Below are 15,644 nucleotides of genomic sequence, written 5' to 3'. Positions count from 1 at the left end.
GAAGACGTCAGATCTAGACTCCCGGGGAAGCCAGCCCAGCAATCCCACCCACCGCAGCGAAATCGGCTTGCCAGCGTCCTTCGGGAAAGCTCTGTCGTCGACTCCACGCTTTATGGACTTGCTGCTGCCGCCCGGCCATGCGTATGCCATCACTCGTTTTCTTTTGAGCTCTGCTTAGTTGACCACCGTTAAGTGTGTTTTGTGTAGTGTTAATTTCTATATCAATTGTTAACTGTTCGTTGTATTTCTTTTGTCTTCGTCGTTGATCTGATTAAGTGCATGTGTGTTAGCGTTCTTGTGTTTTCTTTTATTTTGTTTAAATAGTGTGTCCTGGTCAGTCGATAAACGAATTCTTTTTCTTTCTTTCTCCCGACTCTGACTCCTTCGGTGCATTTGCTTGAGTACGGAACGAGCAACCGGCTTGTACACCCCGTCGACGACTTCGCGCAAACGGCGAACGGTGACTAGCCGTGACAGCAGTTTAGGCATGACTTTCCACTACTGTGCATTTTATGTGTATACCGTTAGGATACGGCCCCTCTATGCCGTAGTGATCAGCCGCAGTGAGGGAGACGAGGAAGTGTTTGCCCTCATGGCGCGGACAAGTTGTCCACTTTGCTCCATCGCGAGCCTGCTCTGGCTGCCGTAGTGGAAATGGTTGATTTTCTTTATTTTCCGCAACCAGCATCACAAAGTGGGCGTTATTTGCGGGGGTTAGAACGATTACAAGACTGAGAACTCACGAACAACAGGCAATGGTTGTAACTTTCGCATTCAACTAAAGCATACACCTTGTTAAGGATGAGAAAAATGTGTTAGTGGGAACATCAAGAACAGCTTCATCCAAACGATTCCACGCAAATCGTAAAAGAAAAGAAAATGAAGGCGAGAATATATCGTTAAGTCATGTCATTTCTTGAAGTTTTTTACCAATATTATTTATGTGTAATATATAGTATGGGATCATCATATGCATATCGTCAACATTAATAACATTCATCAGCCAGTATCCAGAACGAATATCAAGAGAAAAAAACCGGCATCGTAGAGACTGTCTAGGGCGTCGTCTGTACGAGCATCGGCTACACATCATGGTAATTTTGTTCAGGTGGTAGTAACGCATACAAACACGCCCTGTGCCAACCTTATTTTTAACCAATGCGACCGGTATGCTCGCACACAGCACACACCCTCACGCGGCGCCCCCTAAGCGGCTTGAAAAGCCTCGTGTGGGACCCCGCTCACGCGGCTATGCCCGGCAACGCGTCGGCTCACAGTTTGGCTCGAGATCTCGCGCGCCGAGCCTCGTCCGTGGATGCGGACGGCGTGAATGAGGAGGAGAGACACGAGGAACCATGCTAGACTTATTCTGAAATAGCCCATAGGCATCGCTTGGGGCGTCGCGCGCTCCCACTACCCGCCAAGCAACTCGATAAAACGCAAGTGGTCGCGTTTAGGCGACTCCAGACAAGCACATACCCACACCCAAAGTACATAAAAAATCACAGGGGGCAAGGAAAACGACCAGTGTAGACTCTGTTCACAAACAGGAACACTCCCACACATAATGTGGAAATGCACCTCGCTCCCGTTTTCTCATCACCCGTCAGCAGCGAGACTGACTGGACAGCCTGGCTCAATTCCGGGGACGTCGACCGACAGCTTGAGCTGGTGGACTGGGCGGAGAAGGCCAAGCAGGCCCAGGGCCTTACTTGAGCCCGATCCCTGAGCCACGTCTCCCTTTACCCTTCCCCCTTTCAATAAAGTTTATTACCACCACCACGGCTCACACACGCACCCGCACGGATATATATATATATATATATATATATATATATATATATATGTTGCTACGGGATAATATTTCCAATGACCAAGAGCCGAGCAGTAAGAAGACGACGACGACGATCGGAAGCTAGCACGGGCTGTTGCCTCTTGGCCAACTGCGGCGTATTGCCTTGTAAATATACTTGTAAATAGCTTTCCGTCGGTGTCTTCCTACGTAACATATGTGGTGGAGGTGGACGTTCCCTGTACCTCGTCACGGAGCTTCGCAGTGGACGGTACGTCGAGCCTTCCATCATCTCCCGGCGACGACAACTCGACCCCGCCGGCTCCGACACCTGCTGCCACTTCGACGACCTACATCACTCTCCCCGCTCCCCGTGATCCTGGCGTATTCTCGGCAAAAGATGGGGAAGACGTCGAGGACTGGATCAGCCTGTACGAACACGTCAGCCGCAATAACCGGTGGGACCCTACTATCATGCTCGCCAACGTAGTCTTTTACCTCGGTGGCACACCTCGAGTTTGGTATCGGACGCACGAAGATGAGCTCACCAGTTGGGATTCGCTTAAGCAAAAGCTCCGAGACTTGTTCGGCAACCCCTACGGTCACCAACTTGCCGCGCAGAAGGCGCTTTCCGGTCGTGTGCAGACGTCAACGGAGCCCTACGTCACGTACATTCAGGACGTTTTGGCTCTGTGCCGCAAAGTTGACGCACACATGACTGAGTCCGACAAGGTCTCCCACATCCTCAAAGGCATTGCCGATGACGCCTTCAACTTGCTCGTACTTAACAAGGTGGCGACGGTGGATGCAGTTATAAAAGAGTGCCGCCGCCTGGAACTCGCTAAAAGCCGACGTATCGACCAACAGTTTGCCCGTCTGCACAACACCCCAGCGACATCTTCCTGTGCCGACGCTCCTCGTCCCAACAACCATGGCGATGTTACCAGGATTGTCCGGCGTGAGATCGAGGTGACCTTCGTAACCGGCTGAGGAAAATAATCACACCCGCCACGACGCCTGTTGTCCGTGTCGCCGATGGCGGAACAGCCCCTGTAATTGTTATGTGTGCCGCCCGCGTATCCTTCGCCGATCGCTCCACTACCGTGCTGTTCACAGTCATCGCTCACGGTCCCCACGACATCATCTTCGGCTTAGACTTCCTCTCCGCACATTCTGCTCTCATCGATTGCTCCGCCAGTACTCTCCGCCTCGACCTGCCTGTTCTGGATCCCGCTGAACAACACCCTACTCGCCTCAGTTCCGTCGACTTCGTTCGCTTGCCACCTTCGGCACTGACTTACGTTGACTTCGTGTCATCCCCACCAGTCCCCGACGGTCCCTACATCGCGGCTCCTATGCAAGACGTCCTCCTTACACACGGGATCACAGTACCTCATACAGTTTTATCTATTACGGCGAATTGCGTCTGCCTGCCAGTGGTAAATTTTGGCTTGACGACACGAGTGCTGCCACGCGGGATGTCCCTGGCCCAACTTTGCTCATTCGAGGATCACTCTGTAGTATCGATTTCAGTCGACGACAATTCAGCCGATCCTCCTCTACCATCACAGTCGGCAACTTGCACCATCGCCAACTTACAGAAAATGATTGCACCCGACATGCCGTCCAAACACGCTCATGCACTCTACCGCGTTCTGAGTTCTTACCAAGATATTTTTGACTTTAACGATCGTCCTTTGGCCCAAACAACAGCTGTTAAACATCGCATTAATACCGGCGATGCCCCTCCTATTCATCGCCGCGCGTATCGAGTATCACCGGCTGAGCGTCAAGTTATTCACACCGAAGTTCGCAAAATGCTTGCCAAGAGCATTATTGAACCGTCATGTAGTCCATGGGCGTCACCTGTTGTGCTGGTAGAAAAGAAGGATGGCTCATGGCGCTTTTGCGTGAATTATCGGCACCTTAACAGGGTTACCAAAAAGGACGTGTATCCCCTACCTCGGATTGATGACGCCCTTGACTGCCTCCACGGTGTTCGCTATTTCTCCTCTATTGACCTTCGCTCCGGCTACTGGCAGATTGTCGTGGACGATCTCGACCGCGAAAAGACTGCCTTTGTAACACGCGACGGTCTTTATCAATTCAAAGTGATGCCGTTCGGTCTATGTAACGCTCCTGCCACTTTTGAACGCATGATGGACTCTCTTCTTCACGGTTTCAAATAGTCCACGTGCCTGTGCTATTTGGACGACGTCATCGTATTCTCCCCAACGTTCGCTACGCACCTCGAGCGCTTCTCAGCAGTCCTGGACGTTTTTCGGCGAGCCGGTCAAGTCAAGTCAAGTCAGTTTTATTTACATCATTATGATGTGGGTAGGCTCAGGCAAAAAGCGAACGATTTTCGCTTGAGGAAGCCCGAGCCCCCCTACATGGCGTACAGCAAGGTCAAGTTTAAAAAAAAAGTACAAAATCCACACACACTACATAACAGAATATAATACAAGAAATTCAGAACAGTCGATATAAACTCTCGGTACATGGTCATTATTACACAATGCATAGGTGTTCACAGAGATGAAAATGTCCTTCCTATCACACTTTAACGCAAAGGGAATACAGCGGAACAATTCAGAAAAATTGTTATTAGTGAAATTCAGAACAATCGATATGAACTCGTCGTACATGGTCATTAATACACAATGCATAGGTGTTAACAGAGATGCAAATGTCATTCGTGTCAGACTTTAATGCAAAGGGAATACAGCGGCTTACAAAAAATGATTTCTTAGAGTTTGTGTATTAGATGTTTCAAGAGAAAAACGTTCAAATATGAATTTATTTAGTAGCCTTGGAACTGCATGACGCATCATCTGTCGACCATGTTCTGTACGGCAAAAGGGAATGGTCCAACGTTCGTGTTTTCGAAACGAGTATGGCGTTGAGTTTGCTTCGAGGGATGACAATGCTATCAAGAAGTTGTCATTGTGAAAAATTGATTTTTTATATCTTACGGCTAAGAAAAATTCGTATAGCTTATGAACGGGTATGATTTTGAATCGCTTAAACAATTCTTCGGTGTGTGCGAGGTAGTCAACATTTGTTATGTAACGTACTGCTTTCTTTTGCAGCATGTGTATTTTGTGCAGGTTAGTTTGAGTAGTAGTGCCCCAAACAAGGAAACAGTAGTTAACATATGACATGAATAATGTGTTGTATATTATTAATTTAATCGATACAGGTAGATAAGAGCGAAATTTCGCGAGCATTCCGACGCACTTTGATAAATTGGTTAAAGTGAAGCTAATATGAGGGTCCCAGCTCATGTTCTTGTTAAAGAAAATTCCTAGTGTTTTTACTGTGTCTACTACCTCTATAATAGAATTGTCTATTTTCAGCCTAATGTCTGATGTAACGATGCTCTGCCGGTAATGAAAAAGTACCGCTTTTGTTTTCTTACTATTTATTATCAGGTAATTTGCTGCGCTCCATGATTTCAACTTTTCTAATACGCTGTTTATGCTTGAAATGAGCAATGGAATGTTATTACCCCTAAACAAGAGACTCGTATCGTCTGCATACAGAAGATATTTTGGAAGGATGCTGATATCTGTTATGTCGTTTATGTATATAATAAACAGTAGCGGTCCTAAGATACTTCCTTGTGGAACTCCAGTGGTTATTGGTTGAAGGGTTGAAACATGCTGATCTATTGTTACACATTGATAGCGATGCTGTAGGTAGGACTTTAGTAGACAAGCTGCAGTGCCACGGATTCCATATCTTTCTAGCTTAGTGAGTAGTATTTGATGGTTTAGGCGATCAAAAGCCTTCGAGAAATCCACAAAAACACCTATGCATATCTCCCTGTTTTCAAGTGCCTCGAGGATTATCTCTTTTTGCATTAGTAAGGCTGTTTCAGTGGACCTGTTTGGGCGGAAACCATGTTGTAACGGATTAATGAGGTTAAGCTTATTGCAAAAGTTCATGAGTCTTTTATGAATTACTCTTTCTAGGCCCTTAGAAAAAATCGGTAGAATAGAAATAGGTCGATAGTTGGACATATCGCTTTTATCGCCACTCTTGAAAAGTACAAATACTTTGGAGATTTGCATTAATTTGGGGAAGCAACCTGTTGATAACGCCAGATTATATATATAAGTCAGTAGGGGGGCAATAACATTCAGCACATATTTAACTGGAATAATTTGTATGCCATCAATATCGCGTGATTTGCTATTTTTCAACGAGTTGAAGATATTACATACCTCGCGTTCATCTGTAGGATCAAAATAAATGCTGCGGTTATTCCTAGGAATAGTGCTGCTCAGAGATTGAGGGTTTTGAGAACTGCTGACAACATCTTTAAAAAATTTGTTAAATTCTTCGGCAAGCTCTGTGCCATGTATGCGGCTGCCCTGAAAAACGAGATCTTTGATAACTGGCGACGATGGGGTTCTGTTTACCAACTTGTTTAGTTTTTTCCACACGTCTGCACTATCCTTACAGGATTCCTGTTGGAACTGATGCTGCAGGAAGCGCCGTTTTTCATTTCTCATGAAGGAATTCAGCCTATTTCTATATTGCTTAAATATTTTCAAATCTAAAAGTGACTTCGTTTTGACAAACTTTTTATATAATCTACCCTTCTTTTTTATTCGTTTTAAACACTCACGGCTGATCCAGGGCTTTCGGTTGTTATGATGTGGCTTTAAAATAATTTCTCTAAATTGTTCACAGTAAATGCGCTTAAAAATGCATATGAATGTTTCATATGCCTCATCTGCAGTGTCACAATGGAATACACCATCCCAGTTTTCATTCACAAGACTCGAGTAGAAAGATTCCAAAGTTACAGGGGTGATGTTCTGGATATTTACTGTCATCGAAGTTTGCGCATGTGTTCTTTTATCTTCACATTCAACAAAAAGGTATATCGGAAAGTGGTCGCTTATGCCATTACATACAACTCCTGATATTACATTTTTTACATCAATGTTGGTGATAAAAAGGTCTATCAAAGTCTCTGTGTACATTGTAACACGTGTTGCAGTTTTAGTAGTGATAGCATGACCATTTGCTTCTACTGCCAAAAGAAAGGTCTCTTGCGCAGGGCAAGATTTTAGCACATCAATGTTGAAATCACCCGCAAGTAGTAATTCCAATTTATTTACATTCACGTAGTTGAATAGCAATTCAACGTGGGAAATGAATTGATTGAATTGACCGTTTGGCGGTCGGTAAATCACACAGTAGATGTATTTTCTCGATTTCAAGCATAGGCATTCAAAACCTTCACTCAATAGAGACAATTCAGGAATTATTTCACATTCTAGATTATTTTTGATGAGGATTTCAATTCCACCACCTTGTTTCTTAGGTCTGTTTAGGAAGAAACTATTATATCCATCACGCCTATAAACCTCTGTATCCGATGAATACCACGTTTCAGTCAACATTATTACATCGAAGTCAAAAACAAGTTCATTTAGAAGAACAGAAAGCTCGTCTTCTTTATGCCTCGCTGATCTAATATTCAGATGAAAAGAGCTCAAGCCGATTTTCCTCGATGTATTAAATGTGGTGTTTATGTCGTGCAGAGACTGAGCCATTTTACAGGCGAGATGCAAAATATAAAAAAGTGAAGACACTTAAATCATTTTTTCCACGTCTTGAGCATTGCGAAGGTACAGAATCGATGACTATTCATCCTTCCGTGCAAGAACCCTACCATTGCTTGTCCAGACAAATTTCCACTCTTGCTTTCTTCTGTTCAATAGCCATGCCAAGTACTCGTTTTAGTGCTGGGCAAAGGTGTTCGTTGATGAACAGGGGCGAGTTTGGTGAAAAACCCAGGTCCTCAGTTGATAGGCGCATTTTACGTGCTTTTTGGAGCACAGCGTCTCGCTTGGGACGGCTTTTGAATTGCACAACGATATTCGGTACAGTGTTGGGTTTTTTTGCAGGGACGCGATGACAAATTTCAATGTCGCTTTTCGCAATAGGCTCATTTAAAGCCTCCCCTATTTTATCAAGAGCATCAGGAAGGCTTTCATCTTCAGAGAAAGGGATCCCTTTAATCTCAAGGTTCCGATTCCTTGAATACTGCTCCGAGAAAGTCACTCGATCCTCGAGCTGTAAAACTTGCGTTCAGAGCGCTTGGCATTCTAATAACTTTTCATTAGCCACTTGGAGCTCTTTGTTTACTTTTGCCAGCTCATCACGTTCTTTCTTTCTGTCCTCGAATTCTTTATTGAAGAATTCGAGACTTGCCTTGACTTCCCTCAGGTCTTTTCTTAGATCCCGTTCAAGTTTAGCTTGAAATTCGCGCATTTCCTTCCTAAGTTCAGCAGATTCACTCATCTCAAGTGCAACAAAAGAGCGCACACAAGCAACGGCGTTGGCAGCAGTTTGGGCAGAAAGGACAGAAATGGCACTTCACTGTATGGAAAACGTTCTAACCTGCAATGATAGCGGACAAGATTTAGATGGTCTCGTCAGGCTGCCCTTGCCGCTGCCAAGTGATTCCTCGGTGAAAGCACGGCCCTTTTTGTAGCAGGCGCTTCCCTGGTGGACGTGACGTCACCAGCGTACTGTCGTCGTCACGCTGCCTGCCTTCCTCGCCGACGGTTGCTTCCAACACCGATGAATACCGGCCGCGCACTTGATGCTGCAATGATAGCGGACAAGATTTAGATGGTCTCGTCAGGCTGCCCTTGCCGCTGCCAAGTGATTCCTCGGTGAAAGCACGGCCCTTTTTGTAGCAGGCGCTTCCCTGGTGGACGTGACGTCACCAGCGTACTGTCGTCGTCACGCTGCCTGCCTTCCTCGCCGACGGTTGCTTCCAACACCGATGAATACCGGCCGCGCACTTGATGCTGCGATGATAGCGGACAAGATTTAGATGGTCTCGTCAGGCTGCCCTTGCCGCTGCCAAGTCTGCAACTCAACGCATCGAAGTGCCAATTCGGCCGTCGCCAGATTACCGTCCTTGGACATCTCGTTGACACGAACGGAGTGCAACCGGACCCAGGCAAGATCGATGCTGTTACACACTTCCCTGTTCCAAAGTGTGTCAAGGATGTGCGCAGCTTCATCGGCCTTTGCTCGTACTTCCGCCGTTTCGTGAAAAATTTCGCGGCCATAGCACGACCACTAACCGAGCATTTGAAGAAAGACGCCCCTTTCCAGTGGGGCGATAACGAGGCCTCTGCATTCTCGCTTCTAATCGACTTTCTCACAACTCCTCCCGTTTCGATCCTTCTGCGCCTACCGAAGTCCGTGGCCAGCGGTCACGGAATTGGCGCAGTACTGGCACAACGCCAGCGTGGCCCCGACCGTGTTATCGCTTACTCCAGCAGGCTCCTCTCGCCCGCGGAGCGCAACTATTTCATCACTGAGCGTGAGTGTCTGGCCCTAGTTTGGGCGGTTGCGAAGTTCCGCCCATACTTATATGGCCGACAATTTTCCGTTGTCACTGACCATCGCGCGCTTTGCTGGTTATGCTCATTGAAAGACCCTACAGGAAGACTTGGTCGCTGGGCCTTACACCTCCAAGAATATTCGTTCTCTGTCACCTACAAATCTGGCCGACTACACAAGGACGCTGACTGCCTGTCTCGGTACCCGGTAGACGAGCCTGACGACGCCGACAGTAGTACCGCCGACGGCATTTTCTCTGTGTCTGCCTTCGCTAACATCGCCGATGAGCAGTACCGAGACCTATCGCTGCGAGTACTCATCGAGCGTCTGCGCTCTACACCTACCGATGCATCCGTTCGCCGATATGTCCTCCAGGGCGGCATTCTGTACCGAAGGAACTTCCTCCCTGATGGTCCTGATCTTCTTCTTGTCGTGCCAAAACATCTACGACAGACTGTGCTCTTTGAGATGCATGACGCACCCACTGCAGGACATCTTGGGGTAACCCGCACCTACGACCGCGTCCGCCGCCGCTTCTATTGGCCTGGTCTCGCTCGCTCCGTCCGACGCCATGTTGCTGCCTGTGATCCCTGCCAGCGTCGGAAAACACCTCAGGTGCTACCTTCCGGTCATCTCCAGCCGATCACCGTCCCTGTGGAACCGTTCTTTCGTGTTGGATTAGACCTCCTCGGTCCCTTTCCCACGTCATCCTCTGGGAACAAATGGGTAGCCGTCGCGACTGATTACGCCACCCGATACGCTACCACGCGGGCTCTCCCTACCAGTTGCGCCACTGACGTCGCGGACTTTCTCTTGCGTGACATTATCTTAGTGCATGGCGCCCCGCGACAGCTGCTTACTGACCATGGTCGTAACTTCCTCTCGAAAGTTATCGCCGACATTGTGCGTTTCTGCTCTATTCAACACAAGCTGACTACCTCATACCATCCTCAAACCAATCCTCAAACCAAACCGAGTATGCGCGCGACGCCATCGCCCTCGCCGACCATGCACGCCAGCTTGCCCGTGCTCGACTGACGGACTCGCAAACCACGCAGCAGCGTCAGTACAACGCCCGCCACCGTGACGTACAGTTTTCGCCTGGTGCACTCGTGCTCCTGTGGTCGCCCTCTCGTCACGTCGGACTTTCAGAAAAGCTCCTTTCGCGATACACAGGGCCCTACCGCGTGCTGCGCCAGGTGACGCCTGTGACGTACGAAATTGCTCCTGTGAGCTCAGCCTCGTCATCTACTCTGGCATCTAGTGATGTCGTGCACGTCAGTAGGCTCGAGACCTAGTACACTGCTTCAGAGTCCGGCCTTTAGTAGCTCCGGGACGGCGCTTTTGCCGCCGGGGGTAGTGCTACGGGATAGTATTTCCAATGACCAAGAGCCGAGCAGTAAGAAGACGACGACGACGATTGGAAGCTAGCGCGGGCTGTTGCCTCTTTACCAACTGCGGCGCATTGCCTTGTAAATATACTTGTAAATAGCTTTTCGTCGGTGTCTTCCTACGTAACAATATATATATATATATATATATATATATATATATATATATATATATATATATATATATATATATATATATATATATATATTCGTGCGCGTATGTGTGTATAATAATGCGTAGTACGCACGCTAGATAATGTGACACTTACCAGGAAGTCCGTGGGCAGACCGGCGTTCGCAGATGCGGTCCATTGCGGAGTTGGCGTAGCCGTAGTTAGTTTGTCCAATATTACCGCGCCCAGAGGTAAGGGATGAAAACGCAACAAAGTGATCTAGCTCCGGGCACAAATTACGAGAGAGCTCATCCATGTTCTGAGTGCCATTAATCTTGATTTTGAAAACGTCTTCGAAGGTTTCGGCTGTCTGCTTGTCAAGAAGTCCATCGCGAAGCACCTGCAATTAGACGAAACCCGTATTGAAGCCGACGGAGACAAAACAGGAAAGTGTCTTTTATTATAGGTTCCTATGAACGATTCTATCTTTTCTGTACTCATTACCAAGCGAGAATTATAGCACGCTTATGACAAAATAACAACGCGTACTAGCACCTGTGCCGCCGTATCAGCGTGTATAAAACATTTTGTTTTGGAGTCCTTTGGTACTAATAGGAACACTTCAAAATCCACATGACTGCATATGGAGAAAATTGCCCAAGTGTCTCCTCTGTATCGTAGTTGCATTCTGGAATGAGACTTGACGTTTTACGAAGTAGTTATTATGGTTAGTAAAACGGCTAAAACAGAGAAAATTGAACGCCCACAATAGAATATCTGAAATATAGCCACTCATATCCAAAGCATCAAAAGTTACAGCCTGTGAAAGCCTTGCGGATGAGGATGTTAATGTTAATAAAGTGTTTAAAATACCAAAGCTACGTATCTACTAACGGCGCGTGATCTGGCGATCAAAGGATGGAGAGCCGCCCAGATGAAAAGCAGGGAGAGAATAACCTTGCTTTGATGTGATCAGCATTGTTTGTTCAGGCACCTTGAGTCTGTCTGTCTGTCTGTCTGTCTGTAGAGTGGTGCTAAGTTGTCTACTAGCTTCGTGCCACCAGGTATGTGCTATCGGGGGCGTTGAATTGTCGTCATTCTAGCCTGGCCATCTGGAAACATTTATTTTCCTTGCTATTTTTTTTTGCCTCTTGAATTCTGGTAGCAGGCCATGGGCACACTAACCGTTGTTTCTCAACCATAACAGAGAGGTTTTACTCACGAATATTATTGCTTCACACGTTTCACATATTTTTCTTGGACGTTTCTTGTCTGAGATACTTACTACAGCAACGTTGAAGATGCCTCCCACGGGTCCCATGGTTGCAGCTTCCAGGATAATTTTTCGTGCGCCATCTTTTGCAGACGCATCTGCCTTACTCACAAGGACATTCACTCCAGCCTGTTCCCACCTATGCAGGCAAATCCGCTGATATCCTGTGCGCACTCCGGATCGCGTGGTAAGAATCAACTTTCGACATCCACGGTTCACCATCCACTCGGCAAGTTCCAAGCCAAAGCCTCCCAACCCTCCGACAATTATATACGACTTGTGCATGTAGAACCAGCTGCGGCCCGTGGCCTCTACGGTGAGTGCAGATGGTGGCAACCTGTTCCGAGAGGTTTCCTCTTCACGGATCTGCAAACATTCCATGTGGATAAATATTAAAAGAAAGAAATTAGTAATGCTGAAAAGAATAATGGCAAGGAGCGCCAATGAAACTAAGCAAGTGGAGAGATGGACGCAAGGAAACGTGCTGCATTATAAATCTAGTTTAATAGCAAACTTTCCACGACTGATGCATGTCGCAATACCGACCCTACGAGGCTCGCCAGCGCCACGTACTTAAGCTTAACTACTGATGCAAATAATGCGAGAGAAAGTACACAGAGGAAACGGTCCACTTATCCCAAGCAGGGTGATTTCCTTAACAAGAAGCTAATTTCCCACTTACACAGAAATTGAATGCTGGCTCAGATACGAGTAACCCAGTGTCTTTTATACCGGAAAGCCTCCGCTTTTATTGGTTTTAACAAATGTTAAAATATTTATTGCCGGCAGTTATAAATCACATATTTATGGAAACAAATAACGACATATCCGCAATTTCGTCATTGCGATTGCGTGCCATGTTTGTATAATAATGTACTCTCTTTTTTTCCCCTGCCCTGTTTTGCTTGCTTTTGATCGAACATGAGCTATGTTCGGAATAAATGTGTATCCCCTTCGCCGTACGCCACTTTGTTGCTTTGTATACTGGGAGATAAGGACTCCTCAAGCCGTTTTACAGCTTTTTACCTGTGCTCCTCGCAACAGTCTTTTTGTTGGGGAATAAAAATTTTAAAGAACTTCCAAATTTCAAGCAGTGTTGTCTTCTCATGATTTTGAGCGACCGTTGTTTATAAACGGCGAGACTTTCGGTGATATTCACGTGTGAATGCAGTTTTCGTGGTGTTTGCTTCCTTGGCATTGTTTGCTGCGTGCTCTTGGTTTGGAAAATTGTCTCTTGATGAAGCGTCAACCCATCCGACCTTTTCCAAGCAGCCTCTAACGACGGTATTTCTAACGATGAGGTATAATCATAATGTGTTTGTCTCCTAATTTTTCCCCGAGTTACAACTGTAAATGCGCTGTCAACGCATGCACCCCTAGCTGTGGAAATTTCTTGAAGTGGCCCGGCCTTATCTGACGGTATCTCTGCGGCAGGATGATGCTTGCAGTTGCTGAAGATGGCGATTGTGTTTCACACATCCGCGACGTACGAGCAACGAAGTGTGATTCGCTTTTTATGGAGAAAGGCACGCACGCCCAACAATATCTACGGGGAAATGCAGTCCCCGTATAGAGAAAAGTGTCATGCGTTCTAGTACGAGGTGGTGGTCTACCTTTATATATAGCTTTCATTTATTACGAGTAAGCGTTTGATTCAGTCGAAACCTTAGCAGTCATGGAGGCATTGCGTAATCAGGGTGTAGACGAGCCGTATGTAAAAATACTGAAAGATATCTATAGCGGCTCCACAGCCACCGTAGTCCTCCATAAAGAAAGCAACAAAATCCCAATAAAGAAAGGCGTCAGGACGGGAGATACGATCTCTCCGATGCTATTCACAGCGTGTTTACAGGAGGATTGGGAAGAATTGGGGATAAGAGTTAATGGAGAATACCTTAGTAACTTGCGATTCGCTGATGATATTGCCTTGCTTAGTAACTCAGGGGACCAACTGCAATGCATGCTCACTGACCTGGAGAGGCAAAGCCGAAGGGTGGGTCTGAAAATTAATCTGCAGAAAACTAAAGTAATGTTTAACAGTCTCGGAAGGGAACAGCAGTTTACAATAGGTAGTGAGGCATTGGAAGTGGTAAGGGATCCCATACATCTACTTAGGACAGGTAGTAACTACGGATCCGGATCATGAGACTGAAATTACGAGAAGAATAAGAATGAGCTGGGGTGCGTTTGGCAGGCATTCTCAGATCATGAACAGCAGGTTGCCATTATCCCTCAAGAGAAAAGTTTATAACAGCTGTGTCTTACCAGTACTCACGTACGGCGCAGAAACCTGGAGGCTTACGAAAAGGGTTCTACTTAAATTGAGGACGACGCAACGAGCTATGGAAAGAAGAATGATTGGTATAACGTTAAGGGACAAGAAAAGAGCAGATTGGGTGAGGGAACAAACGCGAGTCAATGATATCTTAGTTGAAATCAAGAAAAAGAAACGGGCATGGGCCGGACATGTAATGAGGAGGGAAGATAACCGATGGTCATTAAGAGTTACGGAATGGATTCCAAGGGAAGGAAAGCGTAGCATAGGGCGGCAGAAAGTTAGGTGGGCGGATGAGATTAAGAAGTTTGCAGGGACAACATGGCCACAATTAGTACATGACCGGGGTAGTTGGAGAAGTATGGGAGAGGCCTTTGCCCTGCAGTGGGCATAACCAGGCTGATGATGATGATGATGATGAGCATTCGGGCAGGCCACGTGCGTCGCTGACTGACGACTGGGGCATCTCAACTTAGTGCTGGCATGGGTCAAATGTCTAAACCGGCGTGAGGACTATGTGGAAAAATATTTTAAGGTACGTAGTGTAGTACGTATATTTGCAATTACCTCCATGTAACCTATTTTGATTAATAAAAAATAGGGGCAAATACATTCTGATTTGGCTTCGTCATACACCTGTAGCGGCCGCGAGCAGACCCCCACTTGCAGGAAAGAGCGGGCGCACCTCTGATTTTGCTCTCCTCCACTCCCCACCAATGGACAAGGAAGGGCGAGCAGTGTCAAGGCGGCAAGATAAAACCAGCTGACATTGGGATTCACGCCGTCGACTGGTCTCTCTCGTCCGGGCGAACTCGCGTCCCAACAGTGATGACCCGGACGAGGCTTAACGACAGCTGGATATCGACGTCGTGGAGACTACAGCCGACGCACCATCCATCTCCGCCGTCAACGTTAAGTTACCGCCATCTTGGACAGCCGACCTACAACTCTGGTTTCTGCAAGTCGAATCGCAATTGCCGCCCAACGCATTACTGCCGACTAGACAAAGTATCATCACATGGTCGGCAGCCTTCCACCTCCAAAAGTGAGCGAAGTACGGGATGTGCTGGTCGATTCCCCTGCAGAGAACGCGTACACCACGCTCAGGCTCATCGGCCGACTCACGCCACCAGGGCGCTGAGCTTGGCGACCGGACCGCTAGTCAGTTGTTCCATCACATGCAACCGCCGCCCTGCGCGAAGACCACCGACGTCGAGAGCAGGCTGTTTCGGGAGCTCTCCCTACAATGGCTACCCACAAACGTGCGGATGATCCTCGCCTCGGCTGCCGACAGACACCTTTCTGAGCTCGCCGAACTCGCCGATTTAGTATTGGCAGTGGCTTCGCCATCCATCGTGGCGGTGCTAACGGATACGGGACTTCGCACGTTTGCGAACGAGCTGCAGGACATATGGAA

General features: G+C 47.2%; 1 protein-coding gene across 1 annotated transcript in view; it reads right to left on the bottom strand.

Annotated features, from left to right (window-relative positions):
* LOC126524359 (fatty acid synthase-like) overlaps positions 1-15,644 on the bottom strand; it is a 200,540-nt gene that overhangs the window by 11,233 nt on the left and 173,663 nt on the right. The window contains exons 22-23 of the mRNA XM_055067264.2: positions 11,965-12,318; positions 10,836-11,079 (exon numbers count right to left, since the gene is read on the bottom strand). Coding sequence (XP_054923239.2) covers positions 10,836-11,079; positions 11,965-12,318 — 598 coding nt within the window. The remainder of the gene's footprint in view (positions 1-10,835; positions 11,080-11,964; positions 12,319-15,644) is intronic.

This window comes from Dermacentor andersoni, chromosome 3 (genome assembly GCF_023375885.2).
Source record: "Dermacentor andersoni chromosome 3, qqDerAnde1_hic_scaffold, whole genome shotgun sequence".
Lineage (NCBI taxonomy): Eukaryota > Metazoa > Arthropoda > Arachnida > Ixodida > Ixodidae > Dermacentor > Dermacentor andersoni.
This window is presented reverse-complemented; position numbering and strand designations above follow the sequence as displayed.